This window comes from Oncorhynchus clarkii, chromosome 13 (genome assembly GCF_045791955.1).
Source record: "Oncorhynchus clarkii lewisi isolate Uvic-CL-2024 chromosome 13, UVic_Ocla_1.0, whole genome shotgun sequence".
Taxonomy (NCBI): Eukaryota; Metazoa; Chordata; class Actinopteri; order Salmoniformes; family Salmonidae; genus Oncorhynchus; species Oncorhynchus clarkii.
This window is the reverse complement of record NC_092159.1, coordinates 43,734,127-43,759,270: the sequence shown is the minus strand read 5'-3', so window position 1 is coordinate 43,759,270 and position 25,144 is coordinate 43,734,127. Positions and strand designations below refer to the sequence as shown.

Genomic DNA, 25,144 nt, shown 5'->3' with positions numbered 1-25,144 from the left:
GAAAGTTGAGGGACGGCCAGGTCTTGGTAGATTTGCAGTGGTCTGATACTCCTTCCATTTCAATATTATCGCTTGCACAGTGCTCCTTGGGATGTTTAAAGCTTGGGAAATATTTTTGTATCCAAATCCGGCTTTAAACTTCTTCACAACAGTATCTCGGACCTGCCTGGTGTGTTCCTTGTTCTTCATGATGCTCTCTGCGCTTTTAACGGACCTCTGAGACTATCACAGTGCAGGTGCATTTATACGGAGACTTGATTACACACAGGTGGATTGTATTTATCATCATTAGTCATTTAGGTCAACATTGGATCATTCAGAGATCCTCACTGAACTTCTGGAGAGAGTTTGCTGCACTGAAAGTAAAGGGGCTGAATAATTTTGCACGCCCAATTTTTAAGTTTTTGATTTGTTAAAAAAGTTTGAAATATCCAATAAATGGCGTTCCACTTCATGATTGTGTCCCACTTGTTGTTGATTCTTCACAAAAAAATACAGTTTTATATCTTTATGTTTGAAGCTTGAAATGTGGCAAAAGGTCGCAAAGTTCAAGGGGGCCGAATACTTTCGCAAGGCACTGTAACTACTTCAGTATACACCTTTTCTACTCATACACTGTGCGTACACACCATTATCTACATACAGTTGAAGTCAGAAGTTTACATACACTTAGGTTGGAGTCATTAAAACTTGTTTTTAAACCACTCCACAAATGTCTTGTTAACAAACTATAGTTTTGGCATGTTGGTTAGGACATCTACTGTGTGCATGACACAAATTGTCACAATTCCAGTGGGTCAGAAGTTTACATACAGTAAGTTGACTGTGCCATTAAACAGATTGGAAAAATCCAGAAAATGATGTCATGGCTTTAGAAGCTTCTGAATGACTCAAAGGATGTCAATTAGCCTATTGGAGGTGTACCTGGGGATGTACTTAAAGGCCTACCTTCAAACTCAGTGCCTCTTTGCTTGACATCATGGGAAAATCAAAATAAATCAGCCAAGACCTCAGGAAAAAAATTGTAGACCTCCACAAGTCTGGTTCATCCTTGGGAGCAATTTCCAAACGCCTGAAGGTACCACGTTCATCTGTACAAACCATAGCACGCAAGTATAAACACCATTGGACCACGCAACCATCATACCACTCAGCAAGGAGACGTGCTATGTCTCCTAGAGATGAACGTACTTTGGTGCGAAAAGTGCAAATCAATCCCAGAACAACAGCAAAGGACCTTGTGAAGATGCTGGAGGAAACAGGTACAAAAGTATCTATAGCCACAGTAAAATCAGTTGAAAATTCGACATAACCTGAAAGGCCGCTCAGCAAGGAAGAAGCCACTGCTCCAAAACTGCCATAAAAAAACAGACTACAGTTTGAAACTGCACATGGGGACAAAGATTGTACTTTTTGGAGAAATGTTCTCTGGTCCGATGAAACAAAAATAGAACTGTTTGGCCATAATGACCATCGTTATGTTTGGAGGAAAAAGGGGGAGGCTTGCAAGCTGAAGAACACCATCCCAACCGTGAAGCACGGGGGTGGCAGCATCATGTTGTGGGGTGCTTTGCTGCAGAAGGGAATGGTGCACTTCACAATATAGATGGCAACATGAGGAAGGAAAATTATGTGGATATATTGAAGCAAAATCTCAAGACATCAGTCAGGAAGTTAAAGCTTGGTCGCAAATGGGTCTTCCAAATGGACAATGACCCCAAGCATACTTCCAAAGTTGTGGCAAAATGGCTTAAGGACAACAAAGTCAAGGTATTGGGAGTGGCCATCACAAAGCCCTGACCTCAATCCTATAGAAAATATGTGGGCAGAACTGAAAAAGCATGTGCGAGCAAGGAAGCCTACAACCTGACTCAGTTACACCAGCTCTGTCAGGAGGAATGGGCCAAAATTCACCCAACTTATTGTGGGAAGCTTGTAGAAGGCTACACGAAACATTTGACCCAAGTTACATAATTTAAAGGCAATGCTACCAAATACCAATTCAGTGTATGTAAACTTCTGACCCACTGGGAATGTGATGAAAGAAATAAAAGCTGAAATAAATAATTCTCTACTATTATTCTGACATTTCATATTCTTAAAATAAAGTGGTGATCCTAACTGACCTAAGACATGGCATTTTTACTAGGATTAAAATGTCAGGAATTGTGAAAAACTGAGTTTAAATGTATTTGGCTAAGGTGAATGTAAACTTCCGACTTCAACTGTACACACTGAGTGTACAAAACATTAGGAACACCATCCTAATATTGAGTTGCACCCCCTTTTGCCCTCAAAACAGCCTCAATTCATAGAGGCATGGACTCTACAAGGTGTCGAAAGCGGTCCACAGGGATGTAGACTAACGTTCCCCACAGTTGTGTCAAGTTGGCTGGATGTCCTTTGGGTAGTAGACCATTCTTGATACACACGGAAACGGTTGAGTGTGAAAAACCCAGCAGCATTGCAGTTCTTGACAGGTTCAAACCCGGGTGCCTGGCACCTACTACCGAACCCCTTTCAAAAGCACTTGAATATTTTGTCTTGCCCATTCACCCTCTGAATGGCACACATACACAATCCATGTCTCAATTGTCTCAAGGCTTAAAAATCCTTCTTTAACCTGTCTCCTCCCCTTCATCTACACAGATTTAAGTGGATTTAACAAGTGACATCAATAAAGGGACCATAGCTTTCACCTGGATTCACCTGGTCAGTCTATGTCATGGAAAGAGTATATTTATATTCCGGACAGTGTTTTGAAACTGTGTGTATTGTTTTGTATTGTTAAATATTACTTCACTGTTGGAGCTAGAAACATAAGCATTTCGCCGCACCTGCAATAACATCTGCTAAATATGTGTACACGACCAATAACATTTGATTTGAAAACAGATATTCAGGGTCTACTCTATAAAATTGGAGGGGAAAATAAACCATGGCAGTCTTGAGGAGTGTTTTGTATTTTGTTACTTCAGGAGAAGGTTGAAGGGGATGTAAAGTCGGGTGAAGGTCGAAAAGCTCAGATTTCGAAAACCACAAAAACCAACAAACATGGGCTAAATGCTTGCTGTTTAGGCCTATCCGTCAGAGAGTATAAAAGAGGTGCAGATGAAAGAATCAATACTTGAGCTCATAATTACCCATTTGGAGAACATATTTACAAATGGAGATAGAGGTTGAAACTTACACACAAAAGATAAATAGGCTATTGGATTAGATGCTTCTCTAGAACAGCATTCAAAACTGATTGTGTTCTCATACTGAATACGACCAATCATTACAGATTAGTGTAAACTCCAGACACATGAATGCACTTCCATTGTGAAAGATTGCTCTTTAATGATCAGTCTTGATTGGTTCTACCAGGAAGCGGAGCCTCAAACAAAACAAAAACACACAAAAAAGTGCCACACACACAGCCTTACCTGGTGCATGATGTTCTGAAATCAATGACAGATAATCTATAAATCAGCTTTTCAAATGGAAGTAATTCAGAGCCATGGAGAGGCTGTATTTTCAAGTGCAGGGGGAAAGGAAGGCACTGAAGTGCTTCAATTTTAAATGTAGGCTAGGCCAATATACATCTAGAAGCAAATTCTAAGCACTCCAGTAATTCTTTAAATAATATCCAACATAGCCTATCTGGTCAAGCGACATATTCAAATACGTCAATGCCAACCACCATGCAAACCACAATCTGTACCCCCTCGGGGAAATGTGTTCATAGGTGAAAGCAATATGTCTGGTAAAAGAAAACGTAGGGTACTGTCCAATGTAACAACTTAGACCGATGAGGACAATTTAAGACCTGTCCCATTTGTTCTTCCCTCAGACTTCTTTGTATTGAGTTCAGATAGTGGCTCTGCAGGACCATTTCCATTGAAACAGTGGCTGCAATTGAGCTAAGAAATAGTAACCGCAGTCTTTCTTTACTCACAAGCTGGAGCCAGACTAACTTGAGGTATCATTAGAGATATAAATAGTCATATTAGCCATTTCTTTCTGGTCTGAGAAAACACAGGACTTCAGCTAGGATGTCATTCTCTAATGAAACAAAACAATTCAGAGAGGAAGTAGTCATGTTGATACAAAAGTCGACAGTGGAGAGCTTCAAGTTCCTCGGTGTCCACATCACTAAGGATCTAGCATGGTTCAAACACAAAAACACAGACGAAGAGGGCACGACAACACCTCTTCCAAAAGGTTCCTGAACTGCTTCCACCACAAAGCCTACATGTACAGTGGAGCAAAAAAGTATTTAGTCAGCCACCAATTGTGCAAGTTCTCCCACTTAAAAAGATGACAGAGGCCTGTAATTTTCATCATAGGTACACTTCAACTATGACAGACAAAATGAGAAAAAATCCAGAAAATCACATTGTAGGATTTTTTATGCATTTATTTGCAAATTATGGTGGAAATAAGTATTTGGTCAATAACAAAAGTTTCTCAATACTTTATTATATACCCTTTGTTGGCATTGACAGAGGTCAAACATTTTCTGTAAGTCTTCACGAGGTTTTCACACACTGTTGCTGGTATTTTGGCCCATTCCTCCATGCAGATCTCCTCTAGAGCAGTGATGTTTTGGGGCTGTTGCTGGGCGACACGGACTTTCAACTCCCTCCAAAGATTTTCTATAGGGTTGAGATCTGGAGACTGGCTAGGCCACTCCAGGACCTTGAAATGCTTCTTACGAAGCCACTCCTTCGTTGCCCGGGCGGTGTGTTTGGGATCATTGTTATGCTGAAAGACCCAGCCACGTTTCATCTTCAATGCCCTTGCTGATGGAAGGAGGTTTTCACTCAAAATCTCACGATACATGGCCCCATTCATTCTTTCCTTTACACGGATCAGTCGTCCTGGTCCCTTTGCAGAAAAACAGCCCCAAAGCATGATGTTTCCACCCCCATGCTTCACGGTATGGTGTTCTTTGGATGCAACTCAGCATTCTTTATCCGCCAAACACAACGAGTTAAGTTTTTACCAAAAAGTTTTATTTTGGTTTCATCTGACCATATGACATTCTCCCAATCTTCTTCTGGATCATCCAAATGCTATCTAGCAAACTTCAGACGGGCCTGGACATGTACTGGCTTAAGCAGGGGGACACGTCTGGCACTGCAGGATTTGAGTCCCTGGCGGCGTAGTGTGTTACTGATGGTAGGCTTTGTTACTTTGGTCCCAGCTCTCTGCAGGTCATTCACTAGGTCCCCCCGTGTGGTTCTAGGATTTTTGCTCACCGTTCTTGTGATCATTTTGACCCCACAGGGTGAGATCTTGCGTGGAGCCCCAGATCGAGGGAGATTATCATTGGTCTTGTATGTCTTCCATTTCCTAATAATTGCTCTCACAGTTGATTTCTTCAAACCAAGCTGCTTACCTATTGCAGATTCAGTCTTCCCAGCCTGGTGCAGGTCTACAATTTTGTTTCTGGTGTCCTTTGACAGCTCTTTGGTCTTGGACATAGTGGAGTTTGGAGTGTGACTGTTTGAGGTTGTGGACAGGTGTCTTTTATACTGATAACAAGTTCAAACAGGTGCCATTAATACAGGTAACGAGGAGGACAGAGGAGCCTCTTAAAAGAAGAAGTTACAGGTCTGTGAGAGCCAGAAATCTTGCTTGTTTGTAGGTGACCAAATACTTATTTTCCACCATAATTTGCAAATAAATTCTCATTTTGTCTGTCATAGTTGAAGTGTACCTATGATGAAAATTACAGGCCTCATATCTTTTTAAGTGAGAGAACTTGCACAATTGGTGGCTGACTAAATACTTTTTTGCCCCACTGTACATGTATAGTATTTCAAAGGACTGATTTCCTTATATGAACTGTAACTCAGTAAAATCTTTGAAATTGTTGCAATCATATCTTTGTTCAGTATATGTGCGAGGTCTCTGAAGACGAGGTGGCACCAATGCATGGATGGCGGGAACGAGATGATGGCCTCAGAGGGGAATAGAAGAGGGAGGAATGGGGTCAAAACAGCCATCTGATCAGATCAGAAGGCTCTGGTGGCACGCTCCATTGGAGATGACATGTACTGGGACTTCAGTGGAGTCCTGGAAGTCTGAGCTAGAGACTGAATAAACCTGGAGGTGAGGTTGCCAGAAAGGATCTGTAAGATACTCCTCTTCAGTCTACCTGCAGTGCTAGGTGCAACATACGCCAGATGACACTACCGTTTATTTTCTAATCGTGAGCTTGAGTCGGCTTCATTTTAACATGTAAAAAAGACAAAAGGGGAACAATTATGGCTTTGTTAATGAGGAGACTTGGATGAAATTGGTCTCAAAAAGTAGAATATAAGCAAACAGATCATTTGGCAAACGGAAAGATGTGAACGTTTGAGCTGATGTAGGCTAATTCCATGATGGAGCCGGCAGTCTTGTCACCTCGACATGGTTGAATCACACTGGCCTCCTGATGATGTGCGGTGACAAGGGCCGCTTCCTGGAGTGACTGCGGTCATCCCTCACTGATAACATTTATGAGAATTTAAAAATCCATTCCATTAGGGAAACGCTGCAGTCCAGTGAAAACGGCTGCATTCACAGCTGTTTTTCCCCTCTGAAAGCAGGTGACACATTCCTTGTTGTAGTGTAGACAGTTTTGTTCAGTGGTCCATTTAAATTAAACTGCTGTGGGACAGAAAAATAAATAGAGGGATGTATTTCTTTCACTCTTGCTAAAAACAAATTGTACTGCACCAGAGACTTGGTTGTCTGACGCTAGCTGAATTATTTTCCCCCATCATTCAGCTGAGCTCTTATGGTGCAAGTCAACACTTCTTCAAATCAAGTTCTTTTGATATTGCTTACTGAGAAAGGAGAGGATACAATAGAACTACATATGTCAACATGCAAGGTAACTCTGCATTCTCTTGAAGTCCACAACATGACCCCCAAGTAAAATGTTGACAACTTTTACTTCACTACATTCCTAAAGAAAATAATGTACTTTTTACTCCATACATTTTCCCTGACACCCAAAAGTACTCTTTACATTTTGAATGCTTAAGCAGGACAGAACATTTTCCAATTCATGCACTTATCAAGAGAACATCCCTGGTCATCTCTACTACTGAGAAATGCCACCTTGACTGTGTGGCAACATAAAAATCTTTGATTGAAACAAGAAACCGAGTTTGGTTGACTAGGGCCCGTTCTTATCATATTATTATATGGGAGGGGTATTGGTCTGTGCTTTAGAAACCCCAAATAATCCAAACATTCTCTCTCTCTCCCTCAGGATGGTGACTCAGGATTCGATATCAGGAAATAATAAGGCATTGTAACCAAAAGTCGTGTCTGTTGGTATCTTGGAACCAGATCGACGTTGGCCCACATAAAACAACAAACGGAAGACATGCATGCACGCACACACACACACACACACACACACAAACAAAGAAAACAAAGCATTACTGACCCTGATGTGTGGTCTCAACAGGAACTTTTAGCCTCCTCGTTAGTCTCCTTATTATTAGCACTAGTTGAGTGGCACTGACAATTAAATCTAGCCCACAGGAATGCATGCTGCATAGCCCTAGACTAGAGAGAAAAAAAGTGCCAGACGCCAACCCTCACCTCCCACTCTGTCTATGGGGCCAGCTGAATAGTGTCCTGTAGGAAGTAAAGTTGAGCATGGAGATAAGAGCCAGGCGACAGCAGAGAACCCCCCTGTAGGAGGTTGTGGGTAATTGAGAGTCAGGGGGTCAGGCTCTCACAAGTTGGCCTGGATTCAACTACAAAAAAAGTAACTTACAACAACTTTGCTGCTTTTTGAACTTGAAGGACCTCTTTAGGTTATGTTGATGGTTACAGTCGGTTACAATCCCTTTATTGTGATTCCACACAAACATTTTTAAGGAGAGACATCAATCGTCTTTCCATAGTTTGGATGCATAGGCACCCAATTCTGTAATAACATTCTGTTATAAATGACATAAATGGGAAAACTTCTGAGAAAGACTGTCCTATAACAGTATTCAGCCAAACATATTGAAAGCCCATTTTGGAAGAGTAGGACAAGCCAAACCTGCTGCTCGAACATACAGTCCGTCATACTGCGCTAAGCACAGCAATATGCCATCTCCAAATGTGACTCAAGAGGAAAATCTACTTGCATGTGAGATTCTCAAACATTTACTACATGCGAGAGTCACAGCAGTCACAGCAGCTCATCAGGCACGCAGCACAGACTTCAATTTACATATCTGACTGCAGAGAGACAACACTGTGTGACTGTGTTTAATAATAAAGGTTCCCCTAAACGGAGAGTAGCAGCTGTGACAAATCCATAACATTGCCCCCCTTCATAATGTTGTGCAAAGAAGCCATTTATCAATCAAATACTCTACTAGGCTAAATGATTGGGCTGCATCGGAGGTACTAAAAACATCTAAATAAATCTTACATTGTTTCATAACATTCTACTGGAAAATGGCTTCAGACATTTTTAAAAGGATGCATTAAATTGCTTGACACAACTGTCTTAGTTGTGATGACTTTACTTTCCCATCATAGCGGTATATCTTGGTAGCAGCCAGGTGTTAGTGGTAGTACACTCTTAGCAGGAGAGGTGCTTCCTGAGTAGAGGTCGACCGATTATTGGAGGACCAAAAAAAACGATGCCGATTAATTGGCCTTTTCTTTTATTTTTATGTATGCGTAATAATGACAATTACAACAATAATGAATTAACACTTATTTTAACTTAATATAATACATCAATAAAATCAATTTAGCCTCAAATAAATAATGAAACATGTTCAATTTGGTTTAAATAATGCAAAAACAAAGTGTTGGAGAAGAAAGTAAAAGTGCAATATGTGCCATGTAAGAAAGCTAACGTTTAAGTTCATTGTCATTCGCTGTCACGTACCTTGCTCAGAACATGAGAACATATGAAAGCTGGTGATTCCTTTTAACATGAGTCTTCAATATTCCCAGGTAAGAAGTTTCAGGTTGTAGTTATTATAGGAATTATAGGACTATTTCTCTCTATACCATTTGTATTTCATTAACCTTTGACAATTGGGTGTTCTTATAGGCACTTTAGTATTGCCAGTGTAACAGTATAGCTTCTGACCCTCTCCTCGCTCCCCCTGGGCTCGAACCAGGAACACACCGACAACAGCCACCCTCGAAGCAGCGTTACCCATGCAGAGCAAGGGGAACAACCACTCCAAGTCTAAGAGCGAGTGACGTTTGAAACGCTATTAGCGCGCACCCCGCTAACTAGCTAGCCATTTCACTTCGGTTACACCAGCCTCATCTCGGGAGTTGATAGGCTTGAAGTCATAAACAGCACAATGCTTTGACGCACAACAAAGAGCTGCTGGTAAAACGCACACGAAAGTGCTGTTTGAATGAATGATTACAAGCCTGCTGCTGCCTACCACCGCTCAGTCAGATACTTGTATGCTCAGTCAGATTATATGCAACGCAGGACACGCTAGATAAACTAGTAATATCAACCATGTGTAGTTAACTAGTGATTATGATAGATCATTTTTTAAGATAAGTTTAATGCTAGCTAGCAACTTACCTTGGATTACTGCATCCACGTAACAGGCAGTCTCCTTGTGGAGTGCAACGAGAGGCAGATGGTTATAGCGTTGGACTAGTTAACTGTAAGGTTGCAAGATTGGATCCCCCGAGCTGACAAGGTGAACATCTGTCGTTCTGCCCCTGAACGAGGCAGTTATCCCACCGTTCCTAGGCCGTCATTGAAAATAAGAATGTGTTCTTAACTGACTTGCCTAGTTAAATAAAGATTAAATAAAGGTGTAAAAAATTATTATAATAAAAACCGGTGTCCAAAAATACCAATTTCCGATTGTTATGAAAACTTGAAATCGGCCATTCCGATTAATCGGTCGACCTCTAATCCTGAGCACTCCCTGACGAAGGCCATGCTGCCGAAACGCGTCGGTTTAAAAAAAAAAAAAACGTTGTTTCTATTGAACTAGGCTTGTAATCATTCATTCGCTCTTAGACTTGGAGTCTAATAAAGGCATTTAAATGAATTATATGAAGAGTGCATTGGTCCTCCTTTATTTTCTTTTTGATAACTAAGGTAACCTTGTAAACCTGTAAGTATACAAGTAGGAGGACCTTCAGAGTGGTGCAGTTGTCTAAGGCTGTGGCACTAGAAATCCTGGTTAGAGTCCAGGCTCTGTCCCAGTCAGCTGCGACCGGGAGACCTATGGGGCGGCGCACCTTGTCCCATCGCACACTAGCGACTCCTGTGGGGGGCCGGGCGCAGTACACGCTGACACTGTCGCCAAATGCATTTTCTTCGACACATTGGTGCGGCTAGCTTCCGGGTTAACTGGGCATTGTGTCGCACGGCTCTCGACCTTCGCCTCTTCCGAGTCTGTAAGGGAGTTGCAGCGATGAGACAAGACTAACTACCAATTGGATACCACAAAATTGAGGAGAAAACAGGGTAAAAAAATATATATATATACAAAATAGAGAAAGAAATAAAGTATACAAGTAGGCCTATGGCATCAAGACTAGCAACTTTGAGAAATTACACTGCTCAGGACTGCTGGAAGTAGGCTACTTGCCAAAGTCACATTTAATCTAGGTCAGATCTAATTGGCTTCCCTCTGCAGCCTGTACAAAATCTTTACACTGATCGCATGTTAAAAGGTAGAATTAATAAAAGTAAGTCAATGTCATAAAACCTTTTACTTGGTCTAGTGGGTTCCCAATTCACTATTGTTTTGCTAAGGCCCTTCCATACTCATTCATCATGAAGATACAAGCAGCCACTCCAGCCGGTAAATCAATTGGCTGAACTTAATTATGATTTTGTTATTTCCTCAACAGATACCCCAATCTGGGACAATTTCATCATAGCTGATGTCTGCTGCGACAGCTGGCTCTATTTCTGTGAAGTACCTTGCTAAAGCCCCCAACCCTAGACTGCACATCATTTCCCTAATCACTTTTCCACAGCTGCCCTCCGGCACATAAATGAAAGTTACAAAGAAATTGCTACATGTCAGTCATAAAAAAATCTCACCCTGGAGGCACTGGCCAACTGTGATTATTTAATCTGGGTTGTGTTTTAGTTAAGATAGCCTAGCCAGTAGGCAGTCTGACAGTATTTGATTCATGACCCAACAATGTTTATAAGTAGGAGAAAGGGGGCTTAATATGTTTAGAGGGATGGTTCACCCAAAATACAAACTCACCTCATCTTATTGATTTTAGGCTAGCTCATTTATGGCGTCACCATGAGGAAATTTGACCATGCTGTTTGAAGACTGCTGTTTGGAAACGGGATTAGCAGAATTAGTAAACAAACCCAAATATTGGGTCCCTGTGTCCATGGACCATAGGTAGCCTAGGTAGCCTATCCATAACGGTCACTTCAAGAAAGATGAGTGATTGAGGAAAAGTTTTGGGAATAAAGAGGTTGCAAAGAGGTGTTTGAGTGAATAATTGATAATTGAACGTCAAAGAATGATTGTACAGTAGCCTACTGAAGCATTCTCAGCTGCTAGGTCTATTCACACACATGTAAAAATAGTGCACATTCAAAGAGCATGCATGAGGGTGTGAGCCTCCCTTAGGCCTACCAGTAGGTAATAGTTCTGTGTCAGCATGTGGTCCTGTGTGATGACAAATGTAGTAGTCAGAATGGATCAATATCTCGATTTGTAACGAAATAAAAAAGATTTCACAATGGGGGTCAAACTAATTTTAGAGCCCTAAAACGGCAGTCCCATTATTTTTAAGGCCGTTCTGGCGATCGTGGACAAAAATCAACATGTGCGCGCGCGGTCTGGTCAGCATGTTAGATTAATCGTTTTCAAGTGCAATGTTATGAAGGGAAACAACTCAGAGATTAAACTATGCTCCGACGAAGGTTCTAACCACGAATTTAGCCTTAAAGGGCTATTTCTAAATTGTTCAACTTCATAATCTCCAGCACCACCTCAACATCAAGAAAACATAGAAACACGCCATTTGATATATTGATGTTGGTCTGGTGCTAGAGATCATGAATATGAAGATTTATTTTTATTTTTACATTTCTCTTTAAGATGCTTTTGGGAAACCAGACCCAGTTCTGTCACCACTGGAAATGTCAGAAACACATAACCCATCATGGCAGTAATGCATTCACAACCCCCATGCATTTTAAAGTAAGCTGGTGCTAGGACATTGAATGCACAGAAATTAAGCATTTATACATTTGGTTTAGAAAGTCATTCAGCAAATGCCATGGTATAATTCACCAAGGGTATAATGAATCTTAATAACGTTACACAGCTTCTCTATTTAACTAACGTTAGGGGGGGGGGGGGGGGTAGCTGTCATTCTAACTTCAAAGATGTCCAGTAAGCCAGTTTGAGGCGTATGGCGATGGGATATTCGTCAATAAAAAATACACAAAAGGGGTTTCTTTGTGAAACGGAATGGCCACATTGTTCACTGTGTGGCTTTAGGTTGTCCAGCTAAATATAACTACAGTAAAAAACATGTTCGAAAATTATATGGTTGTCAAATAGCGAATGCTAACTATGTTAGTTTGCTAGCTACCTGCAATACCATAGATGATTGGGACACTTCGATGCGGATATACAGCAAGCGCTTGCTAGCTAAAACAGTGCAGCACAGCAGACACCGAACGCTAAAGAACAGCACATTATTTGGCTAGGACTAACGTCATTCAGCCAAATCATTCGAATTTCGTGTTTCAAATGTAACATTACCTTGTAATTGTCATTCGCTGTCACGTACCTTGATTTTTTTTCACCTCCTCCACTGTCAAATAAGCCGAGGCAAGAACGTCCCACTGACCATTAAACCCGTGTCAGTTCGTAGATAAACGTCAGTGCAATGGCTAGCTAACGTTTCAGCAAGATTTCCAGTAGGCAGCTGGACCACAACACAGCCTTCGCGAGCGTGCGTAAAGATTCGACGTGTTTGATCGTTCCGTCCTTCTCCCACTGAGGTACCTCCTACTCCAGGTTTTGAGGGAGGAAAAAAATCTCGGAATTGCGCTCAATTTGCCTCCAATAATAACCACCCAGTGAAGAAGAAATAACTATTTCATTACGCGACTGCATGAGAAGAACCAAACATTGCCTACGAAGATGTTTGTGTGTGTTGAAAACGCTCCGCATGAAGCGGAGGGGCTGCTGAATTGAATGAGGGGCGGGTGCTCAGATCCTGCGTTCAAATACAAGTGGGAAGGTGGTATTTAGAAGGGTGCAATTGCAGCCAATAGTGTGGGGGCGTTCCTGCATGTGGGCATTCCTGAATCTGCAGGAACTCCTCTCTATACTTTTATTGGTCAATTTTTAAGTTAGGACAGGCGGGAGGCAGGGGCGCTTCAAAACAGTAGGTGGCGTTAATGCACAATAACGTTGGATACCAGCTGCCGATAAACCTCACAGGCGACAATAATGGTAGCTAGCTAGCCGTACAACAGTGGTAGACAGCGGGCACTGGTTTCCCGCAGTTCTGTTGACGAAAGCGAGGGCAGGTGTTCGGGATGCGGAAGTGAAGAGGGGGGGGGGGGGGGGGGGGGGGGGGCGTTCCTACAGATGAGAGCCCACATGCAGGAATGCCCCATATTGCGGGCTGCAGTTGCACACTATTGGTATTTACCAAATACTGACTGGGAAAAATCCACTTGAATGCTCCGACTTCTCCCACATGCTGACCTCTCAAGTAACCTACTAAGAAAATTAGGCTACCTCGATAACAGAATTTCCGGTTGTTAAATGCAACAACAAAATATTATTTATAAAAAACAATCTATTAATATGGTTTTTGAACACTATAATTAGTTTACAAGCATGATAGTTGTACTTTTAGTTTATGCTTGATGCAGCTTGTTGGCCATTAGCCAATCAGCGTTACTCAATGAGTTCAAAGCATGTGCACTCATCCAATTAGTACTTACAACTTCACAACGGGTCATGTTCACCTTCCCACTTGGTTATGAATGCAGCATTGTCAAAGTAACCCACTGTAAAATACAAGGTCATGTCAATCAAATGTACATTATTTACGGAATAACTGTAGTAACAGTATTGTAGATACATAGAACCTGCTCTGTAATTGCAATAGAGGTTATTTACACAGGTGGAGGGAGGTCTGGTGGGTTACGTAGCCAGTGTCTCCAATCTCGGAATGGGTCATGCTGGCTTCGCCTGACACACACACTGCTGCAATCTCAGACCTTTGTTTTGTCTAGGAAAGCTAACTCTTGATAAATACAGGCATTCATTTGACTTCTGGTCCATCCTTGCTTTGACTTGTCATGGAGTTTTCTCATAGCGAAGATGATAATATCTGTCTGAGATCTACATACCTTGTTTACTCCTGCTTTAGATGTGTGTAATCTCTGTGAATCTTTGTGTGGGAAATATTATACTCACAAATTGTAGTACCCACATACTGTAGAGATGGAACACTACAATGTACAATCAAACAAATGTAGATCGTCTTACCCATCAAATCAAACTTTATTTGTCACATGCGCCGAATACAACAGGTGTAGGTAGATCTTACATGCTTACTTTGCCAGTCACAAGTTGGAACATTAAGCTAACTATTTCCTAACTATTTGCTTTTTCTTTTGATTCAACTACCTCTTACCTATTATATATTACCAGAATGAATGTGATAAGATAATGAGGGTAGAGAAATTATCTTTGCCCTGGTGCCAAGTGTAGCCTACAGATCTAAAAGACAGACAAATGATTTATTTCTGGAAAGAATGAAAACATCTGGATCAGTCCTAGGGGCTGATCAAACAACAACGGTTTCTGAAGGCCTCCACCCAGAGGTAAGGTGAAGAGATACATGCAGATGAGGCTGGGCTGCATTTCTGTGCTATCTTCTCATCATAATGCAAATATATGAGTCCCTTATCACAAACCAGAGATAGGAATGTCATTTCTCTTAGTGTCTGGACTATGTTTGAGAGATGCCAATCGTTCATGGGAACACAGTGTATGAAATACATCTGGGGTTGGACATTAATTATCCTAACAAGTGGACTCAGTGGACTCAAACAAAAGATAGTTCTGTTCTAGAATGCATTTATTCTATTTTTGTAAGTCCTCCAAGGACCACACACATGCCATGCTGTCCCAAAAAATAGACACTATAGCTTACTGAAGCCAGTTTTGCAAACCCACTGAACCAGTTCTTCAGCACACAAATGAACCGTTGACAATACCGTGGCCTACATCTTACTCTTTATGTAAATCAAGTGAATCATGTGACAACGTGTCTGGTCAAAGTATCCACACACATCCTTCCATTTGTGATTTACATGTGTACACAGACTAACAAAGACACATTCCTTTTAAAATGCAATGTGTTGAGTCAAAAGACTGTGCCGGGCCAAAGTAATGGACAAAGTAAGAAAAAAACCTTAATGCAAAATAGATTAGATTCCCAGTTGTTCAGTGCCAATGCTTAATTGAATTAAACAGCGGTGATTGATAAGTCGGGTTTGATGGCTGAGGCTTTGAACTGGCCTGAGAGAATGGATGGGATTTTAATGCTTTACCACAGTGTTTCCAAACCATTTCATGCTTTAGACTGATGACCAGTTCCTCTGTGAAAGTCCCAAACCAGCTCTTAGCACCTTCAAATTGTGTTTATGATTACCAAGCTGTGCTGTTTGTTAGCTGCCTACACTAATATATCTTAACATTTCTATACACCCAAAACATTGTATTGGATGTGACAAATTCTGTTTATTACGATGTCAATGCATCATTTGCATCTCTGCTCTATAACCTGGAGTATAGCCAAGTACAGAGAGAGGTTATAGAAAAGAGGAATGCATTAAATGTGATTATGGAGCCAGGCAGGCAGATAATTACAATAAATAAATTAAAACACCCATAACATGGTAGTGACTTAAATAGAGAGAACAGGGAATAAACTGTGCTTACTTAAATATTATTTGTTGGATATGTTAAGCATTGTGCATTTCCCTGTATATTTCAATAGATTGTTCTCCGTTTTACTGTGTAAGGTCCACAATTCAACCAATCTTGATTTGAAATTGATACTATAATTTCCCGGAGTCCGGGAAACTCCGCTCAACAGACAATGGCTGCCAGCACGCAGTAGGCAGCCGTTCCATCAACGTCAGTCGGTTGACATTGACTTACTGGTTTAAGTTGCTTCTCTTAATAAAAGTAATACCTGAGAAGGTCACGAGCCCCATATATCTAGTTAAGGGAGCCCTAACAAAATGTCACTTCCCACCTGCGTGGGATGAAAAGGCAAACTCTGATGAAAAATTGAATGGGCTGTTGAAGGAATCTTCGACCGATCCTCCCACATAAATACAACCTGAGGCCAAATTGAATTACATGTAAGTCTCCTCACACAACACACACACACACAGTTGGCCTCTCCATTCCTCTGAGACACATCTGCAACACACAAAATTATGAAGTTGTTTACATGTCAACGGTGGGTGTAGCTGGTGCAGGGAAGTCAGGCGCAGGAGAGCAGAGATGAATGGACAAAGCACTTTACTTAGGCAATCATAATACAGAACGCAACCGCGTCACAACACAAAATGTCCAAATGACAAGATGAGGCAGCAAAACTACAAAGCCCATGTACAAAGTACCGGCTGCCACAAAGCACGGGTAATAAAACAAAACCCGGCGCAAACCAGCCGGAAGCGTGCCAACCTTGACAGTAAACAATACCCCACACAGACATGGAGGGAACAGAGGGTTAAATCCACATGTAATTAGTAGGAGATGTAAACCAGGTGTGCAGGAAGACAAAACAAAACAAATGAAAAATTAAAGGTGGATCGTGATGGCTAGAAGGCCGGGAGCGGCGACCGCCGAACGCCGCCCGAACAAGGAGAGGAACTGACTTCAGTAGAAGTCGTGACATTACCTTTGGTCACAGGATAGATTACACATGCTCCAGACCCCAAGATCCCAAGTCCCATTACATTAAGGTCTATACCCACAGGTGGGTATCGGGGACTACTGCAATAATCTAAATTGTATTTCCTTTCTGCAAGGCTGCACGTTTCATCCCCTTCTCCGAGTCAGATCTCCCTGGGTGTCTGACTATCTACTAATCTATCCCGCCCAGTTCATTTATTTTGCCCTGGCCCCTGGAGAGGAAACCCTGCCAGCCCTCCCTGGATGGATTCAACAAAGCAACATGGCAAAGCAGGTTGCTGCTGTTTACTTCCTGTCCCCTGTTGAAGCTCTCCTGAGTCCATGATTAAACAGTACGATAGCCTTAGTAACAGGCTCAAAATATAAACAAACCTTAAGACTCAATCAAGCACAGTTGGATTCATTATTTGTCAATGATTTGTCATGTGTCTAACATCATCTGTCATGTTTCTATGTCAGATTTAAGGGCTATGAAAATAAATCTTAAAACAATGATGTAAACATTCCCATAAACTATTGATCTTTTGCCAACATCAAGTTAGGAGATTTAAGGCATGTCTATCAGATGAGTAGAGGAACAAGAGGTCTCCTGGCTTCAGGAGCTAGTTAGTAAATGCTTATGATTACCTTTGCTCACTGTATTGAGGCTGTGTGCCCTTAATCAGTCAAATTCAATCAGTTAAATTCAATCAGGTTGACTCTCATGACAACATTACCCTTCATGTTGAACTGAGTGGGTTATACAACATGTTGCAGCATTAGCCATAAGATAGATAGCAGAAGGAAGGAATATTTTGGGGAGTTTTCGGATGTTGCTTATCCTGTTGGCATTCTCTTTCTTCCTTGGAAGAACCAACCTCAGGGGTGGTTGAGATGACATTGGTGGAGCCCCCCTTTGTGGGTGCTGGAGATAGAAGGCTTATTTTGAGCTCCAGGCAGCATCCTTCCTATTGGTCCATGCCAGGTAAGCACCATCAGAGATGAAGCACATGCCAATTGATCCTGCTAATCATTTTATCCCACTCTGGTATATCTGTTTTGGAGGAATTTGGGCCAGCCATCAGTGTCACATCAAAAGTTAAATTAAATTAAATTATCTCTCTTCAGCAGGCACTGTCTTGTTCTTTTTTTAAAATCTTGTCCTTAAATGTGTCACGTTCTGACCTCTATTTCTGTTGTTTTGTAATTATTTAGTATGGTCAGGGCGTGAGTTGGGTGGGCAGTCTATGTTTGTTTTTCTATGTTTTGGTCTAGTTCTATGTTCGGCCTGATATGGTTCTCAATCAGAGGCAGGTGTTCGTCATTGTCTCTGATTGGGAACCATATTTAGGTAGCCTGGGTTTCACTGTGTGTTTGGGGGTGATTGTTCCTGTCACTGTGTTTGGTGTCACAGGATAGGACTGTTTTGCGTTTTCACATTTCTTGTTTTTGTTAGTTTGTTCATGTATAGTGATTTATTAAAACATGAATAACCACCACGCTGCGCTTTGGTCCGCTTCTCTCCCTCCTACAGACGAACGCCCTTACAGAATCACCCACCACAACAGGACCAAGCAGCGTGTCAACAGGCAGGAGCAGCAGGAGAAGCAACAGCGGCTGCAGGAGATACGTAGTAAGGAATTCTGGACATGGGAGGAAATCCTCGACGGGAAAGGACCCTGGGCTAAGCCAGGAGAATATTGCCGCCCCAAGGCCGAGCTGGAGGCAGCAAAAGCAGAGAGGCGGCATTCTGAGAAGCAAGCACGGCGGCGCGGACGGAAGCCCGAGAGTCACCCCCAAAAATTTCTTGGGGGGGGGGCACAGGGGGAGTGTGGCAGAGTCAGGAGTCAGACCTGAGCCAACTCTTCCCGTTTATCGTGAGGAGCCAAGGAGGAGCTCAGAACCAGAGCTGGTGTTGGAGGTGAGCGAAGCAGAGACTGTGAAGGAGTTAATGGGGAAATTGGAGGAGAGTGATATGAGGGACTTGCTGGTTTGGTGCATGAGGCACGACATTCGCCCGACGGAGCGTGTCAGGGATTTAATGGCACCGGGGTCAGCTCTCCATACTCATCCTGAGGTGCGTGCGAGGGGTCTGGTGAAGACTGTGCCAGCCTCACGCACCAGGCCTCCTGTGCATCTCCCTAGCCTTGCACGTCCTGTGCCATCTCAGCACTACAGTGCTCCTAGCAGTGCTAACTGTGGCGGGCGTGGTGCTGGTCAGGCACCGTGTTATGCAGTTGTGCGCACGGTGTCCCCAGTACGCGTGCTTAGCCCGGTGCGCTACATCCCAGCTCCCCACATCTGCCGGGCTAGGGTGAAGATCCAGCCAGGGCGGTTGGTGCCAGCCCTGCTCTCAAGATCTCCAGTACGCCTTCACGGCCCGGTCTATCCGTCACCACCTCCACACCCCAGCCCTCCGGTAGCAGCTCCCCGCACAAGGCTTCCTGTGCGTGTCCTCGGCCCAGTACCACCAGTGCCAGCACCACGCATCAGGCCTACAGTGCGCCTCGCCTGTCCAGCACTGCCGGAGCCTCCCGCCTGTCCGGCGCCATCGGAGCTTCCCGTCTGCCCAGCGCCATCTGAGCTTCCCGTCTGCCCAGCGCCATCTGAGCTTTCCGTCTGCCCAGCGACGCCAGCGCCGCCCGTCTGCCCAACGCCGCCAGCGCCGCCCGTCTGCCCAGCGCCGCCAGTGCCGCCCGTCTGCCCAGCGCCGCCAGTGCCGCCCGTCTGCCCAGCGCCGCCAGTGCCGCCCGTCTGCCCAGCGCCGCCAGTGCCGCCCGTCAGCCAGGGGCCGCCAGTGCCGCCCGTCAGCCAGGGGCCGCCAGTGCCGCCAGTCAGCCAGGGGCCGCCAGTGCCGCCAGTCAGCCAGGGGCCGCCAGTGCCGCCAGTCAGCCAGGGGCCGCCAGTCAGCCAGGGGCCGCCAGTGCCGCCAGTCAGCCAGGGGCCGCCAGTGCCGCCAGTCAGCCAGGGGCCGCCAGTGCCGCCAGTCAGCCAGGGGCCGCCAGTGCCGCCAGTCAGCCAGGGGCCGCCAGTGCCGCCAGTCAGCCAGGGGCCGCCAGTGCCGCCAGTCAGCCAGGGGCCGCCAGTGCCGCCAGTCAGCCAGGGGCCGCCAGTGCCGCCAGTCAGCCAGGGGCCGCCTGTGCCGCCAGTCAGCCAGGGGCCGCCCGAGCAGCTGCCCCTCTGTCCCGAGCAGCTGCCCCTCTGTCCCGAGCAGCTGTCCCTCTGTCCCGAGCAGCTGTCCCTCTGTCCCGAGCAGCTGTCCCTCTGTCCCGAGCAGCTGCCGCCCCTCTGTCCCGAGCAGCTGCCGCCCCTCTGTCCCGAGCAGCTGCCGCCCCTCTGTCCCGAGCTGCTATCGCCCCTCTGTCCCGAGCAGTTGTCCCTCTGTCCCGAGCAGTTGTCCCTCTGTCCCGAGCAGCTGCTTCACCTCTGTCCCGAGCTGCCCCTCTGTCCCGAGCAGCCCCTCTGTCCAGTGGGGTCATTGAGAGGGGTGGTCATGGTGAGTAAGCCAGGGAGGCGGACAATAAGGCGGACTAAGACAATGGTGAAGTGGGGTCCGCGTCCCGCGCCAGAGCCGCCACCGCGGACAGACGCCCACCCAGACCCTCCCCTATAGGTCAAGGTTTTGCGGCCGGAGTCCGCACCTTTGGGGGGGGGTACTGTCACGTTCTGACCTCTATTTCTGTTTTGTAATTATTTAGTATGGTCAGGGCGTGAGTTGGGTGGGCAGTCTATGTTTGTTTTTCTATGTTTTGGTCTAGTTCTATGTTCGGCCTGATATGGTTCTCAATCAGAGGCAGGTGTTCGTCATTGTCTCTGATTGGGAACCATATTTAGGTAGCCTGGGTTTCACTGTGTGTTTGGGGGTGATTGTTCCTGTCACTGTGTTTGGTGTCACAGGATAGGACTGTTTTGCGTTTTCACATTTCTTGTTTTTGTTAGTTTGTTCATGTATAGTGATTTATTAAAACATGAATAACCACCACGCTGCGCTTTGGTCCGCTTCTCTCCCTCCTACAGACGAACGCCCTTACAAAATGTATCTTCATTGGTATGGTATTCACTATGTAGCCTGTGTAGGCATATGACTTTGCCGTTGTGAAGGTCATTGTGAATGCAGTTATTGACGATATGATTTATTTATTTACTACGGTTTTCATCATGACAACCTTGTGTCATTTCACAGTGTGAATGGAGAGGAGGCTAGATTTCTCCCCAAATCATCTAATAAGGCATGCAAAAATGGTTTCATTTGAAGAGTGTCAGGTCAGGTCATACTGCACGCTGGTCCATACGTCTCACAGTCACTTTGTGTCTTCTCAACTTGATCAGTGGAACTTGCTACAGTCTTGCTACTGTGACACAAGGATAAAGAGGGGCAAGGGGTCTTTTTTCTGAATGGTATGCAATAGTGACGGTGTGTGTGCTCAGTGCGTGTGTGATTATGTTTGTTGGAGAGGCGATCATCACCACCAACTGTTAAAAAACATGTCAATCTCCGCATGGCAACGGGGCAGCATAGCAACTAGTTGCTAGGGCTGGGGCTAAGGCAAGCCCCCCGTGGTGCTGACGTGAGTCTCTGGCAGGCGAACCGTTAAAAGGAGGAATTCCCCTGGACAGTGGGCTATCGCATGCCACTAACCTGTTGCCATGGTGACCAGCATGTGGAGGTTGACGGTACAGACGAAGGGGACCATTAGCGTCAGTGGAAGAGGGTCCTGGAGGTGGGCAGGATGTGGGCGTCTGTCTCATTGAAGGGCGAGATGCCAACACACACAAGTGAGGGTCAACACACACAAGTGAGGGTCAACACACACAAGTGAGGGTGTGGTAATTGTGACACCCTTTCTAGGTACCACCCATCTAGGTACCACCCCTTTCTAGATACCATCCATTGGCACGACTGACTTCACACTGATAACAATTATTATGCAATCGTCAGGACAGCAGCCAGGTGGATTTGGGATTATTTTTGGATCAATGCTGAGAATAGTGAATTATCTACAGGGCTGTACTTTCTGAATGCTTGGTGTTTTCCCTCTACACATACAGTAGTGTATGTGTATAGGCATCTATTAGACAGGTTCAAACCACTGATTGTTTGGTGGCACAGTACATTTACCATTGAAGTCTTGTTTTAGTTTTGACTACAGTCAGTGGTAGGAGGGTAAGAGGACAATTGTCATCCCTGTCTCAGGACAGGAGGAGAGAAGTGGTGACCCCTTGCTGGCCTCCACTGGCAAGAAGAGGAACAGGTGCCGAAAACATCTCCACCAAATTCAACCAACCGTATGGGAGTCAGTCAGGTCCATGAAAAGGCTCTTGTATCAGCCTATCTGGACGTCAAGCTCCCCATCCAAACATGGGGTTCTGTTTGAGAGGGAAAAGAATGTATGGAGCTATTGTTTGATTGTGCATTGTGTAGAGAGATCATAAAAAGAAACAAAACAAAAAAGGAACAACGATTACCTTACTGGGGAAGAATGTTGCTTTTGGCCGGCGAGCAAATAATTGATTTAGTAGTGAACCAACTGCCTCTTTAGAGGAAGAGGAAGGACTGCATGAGGCCTCTATCAGCACAGTAGAGTGATGACCTGACCTGGCATAGCAAAACAATATGTGCCAAATTTAGCTCCACACCACACCTCTAAATATCTACAGTATCTACATACTTGATCTCTAACTGGATCAGTGCCTAGCACTGGGTCAATCCAGGGGGGTGTTTTTACATAAGAACCTTCCCAGCTGTTAACCCAGACTCTGCGATGCAACACGCCTGGTACTCCAAAGTATCTTGGGAATGTGCGATGTTAAAAATAGTTGGTACTTGATGCAAAGCAGAACATTTCCACCCTATAAAAAGCCCCACTGAGAATATGTGAAAGATGCAGGCAATGGCAGATAGCCCTTCTAGCATGCCTTTCTCTGTCATCACAATGTGTGTGTGGGATATCTAAGAAGGGAACAGTTAATAGAGAGATGAATTAGTAGAGAGGTGTGTGTGTGTGTGTGTGTGTGTGCGTGTGTGTGTGTGTGTGTGTGTGTGTGCGTGCGTGCGTGTGTGTGTGTGTGTGATTGCTTTGCCTAAATAAACCCAGACTGTTTCATCACATTGTTTGCTGTAGATCAGGGTAAAATATTATGTTTTCATAACTTTAATATTGTAAAAACTATCTTAATATGGACATTTGGGGGCAGATAATAAAAAAAGTGGACTAAGATTTGTCACTCATGCTAAATGTGAGTGAATGAACTACTTTACTAAGTCTATAAAGTATTAGAACAGTCTATAAAGTATTATTAACTGTTATTAACTATCTACATACCCTTTAATAAACCCTTTATAAAGGCTTCTTTAAATAAGTGTTAACTCTTTTCCTTTTAGTTTTTATAACTCAAGAGAAATGAACAAATTGATGGATTATTAATGTATTGAAAATATTTTTTCAATACAATTGAAAGTTTTGTAACAATGTCTGTAGTATCGTGCTATGAACCATAAATGTTAGTTAAGTAACAACTCACTTTTGATGATGTATTCACTGGTAAGGAATGTCGGTCTAAGTGAAGTCCACTGAGGTTTACGAACAGTTAAAACAGCACACTGAACAAAAGACGAGTAATAATACATAGTTTAACCTAAAAGGTTAACCCCAGATTTTCACTCTTTATTCAATATGTGTGATTTCTGCTAAAGGCCTTAAATCAAAAGGGTTTACAATATAATATTGAGCCATTTATCAACAATATTTTATAAAATGTATCTTTCAAATAAGATTACAAAATGTAGAAAAGTATTGTACGGAGAACATTCCATTTCAAGGCTGTTACTAGCTGTTGTAAACTCTCTAAAGGCTTTATGTTACTTTGTTTGAGAAACAGACAATTGAGAAACAGTCTTTCTAAAGACACTGAGGGATCCAGTCACTGGAAATGTGGACGTAACCTCAGTGGCCTCTGCAGGCTTCTATAGCATGTTGCTGGGTCAGGGGTTTGAACAATGGAGCTGGGAATTCTTTAGGTTTGGTCAGGTATAAAAGAAAGGGTTAAACCAGATAGGAATCAGTTCAGGAGCAGCAACCAGCAGCACAGTGAGCAAGCATGTCCACCAGCATGAACATGGGCAGGGTAAGTTTAAAACCAAAAACAATGCTTTAATTTTCATATATTGTTATGCAAAAGACATCTAGTGCTCTAGCACACCCAACTACAACATTAAAGATGAAGTGTGACTGAATAGCATTGTAGATTTCTCCAAAATGTTTGTTTCATAAAACATTTTAATTCATAGAAATTGCCCTTTTTTATTTTCAGGTCGTCTTCTACGAGGACAGGAACTTCCAGGGTCGTTCCTATGAGTGCAGCAGCGACTGCGCTGACATGTCCTCCTACCTGAGCAGGTGCCACTCCTGTAGGGTTCAGAGCGGCTGCTTCATGGTCTACGACCGCAACAACTACATGGGAAACCAGTACTTCATGAGGAGGGGAGAGTACTCTGACTTCCAGAGTATGATGGGAATGACTGATATCAGGTCCTGCCGCACGATCCCCATGGTAGGCCATATGATATTTAGTCTGCTGTTAACAGCCCCGCTCGAAGTATCTTTGTGAAGTCCATAATCACACAAATCATATTGGCTCTGTGAGCTTTTCAACAGTCTGATGTCTTCAGTAATTCATTAAACATACTCTTATTTCCTCCTAACAGCACAGAGGATCCTACAGAATGAGGATCTACGAGAGAGATAACTTTGGAGGTCAGATGCACGAGATGATGGACGACTGTGACTCCATCATGGACCGTTATCGCATGTCCGACTGCCAGTCCTGCAACGTGATGGATGGCCACTGGCTGATGTATGAGCAGCCCCACTTCAGAGGCAGGATGATGTACATGAGGCCTGGAGAGTACAGGAACTTCAGGGATATGGGCATGAGTGGCATGAGGTTCATGAGCATGAGGCGTATCACTGATATGTGCTAGATATGTTATGTTAACCAAATAAAAGTGATTGGTAATCCATAACAATTGAGTGTTCTACATCATTTCAATATTTGGTGTTTTGTGTTTACATATGTAGGTATGATATAATATAGGCCAATTATAAACACTACCGGTCAAAAGTTTTAGAACACCGACTCAATCAAGGGTTTTTCTTTATTTTTTACTATTTTCTACATAGTAGAATAATAGTGAAGGCATCAAAACTATGAAATAACACATATGG

General features: G+C 43.7%; 2 protein-coding genes across 2 annotated transcripts in view; one reads left to right on the top strand and one right to left on the bottom strand.

Moving 5' to 3' along the window:
- LOC139364827 (protein TANC2-like) overlaps positions 1 to 13,084 on the bottom strand; it is a 144,892-nt gene extending 131,808 nt beyond the window's left edge. Inside the window, exon 1 of the mRNA XM_071101960.1 lies at positions 12,772 to 13,084. The gene's annotated coding sequence lies outside the window, so the exon portion shown is untranslated. The remainder of the gene's footprint in view (positions 1 to 12,771) is intronic.
- A 9,836-nt stretch (positions 13,085 to 22,920) lies between these two features.
- Positions 22,921 to 24,942, top strand: LOC139423961 (gamma-crystallin M3-like). Its single transcript, XM_071175621.1, has 3 exons — positions 22,921 to 24,044; positions 24,231 to 24,470; positions 24,625 to 24,942. The coding sequence occupies exons 1-3, from the start codon at positions 24,018 to 24,020 to the stop codon at positions 24,898 to 24,900; spliced, it is 543 nt and encodes a 180-aa protein (XP_071031722.1). The 5' UTR covers positions 22,921 to 24,017; the 3' UTR covers positions 24,901 to 24,942.
- The last annotated feature ends 202 nt before the right edge of the window (positions 24,943 to 25,144 follow it).

What these genes read in the sequence shown, in the direction of transcription:
- LOC139423961 (XM_071175621.1), top strand. Translation starts at nt 24,018, where the DNA reads ATGTCCACCAGCATGAACATGGGCAGG. An exon ending in CCAGCATGAACATGGGCAGG is followed by an intron (nt 24,045 to 24,230) that starts GTAAGTTTAAAA and finishes TTTTATTTTCAG; the next exon opens with GTCGTCTTCTACGAGGACAG. An exon ending in CCTGCCGCACGATCCCCATG is followed by an intron (nt 24,471 to 24,624) that starts GTAGGCCATATG and finishes TCCTCCTAACAG; the next exon opens with CACAGAGGATCCTACAGAAT.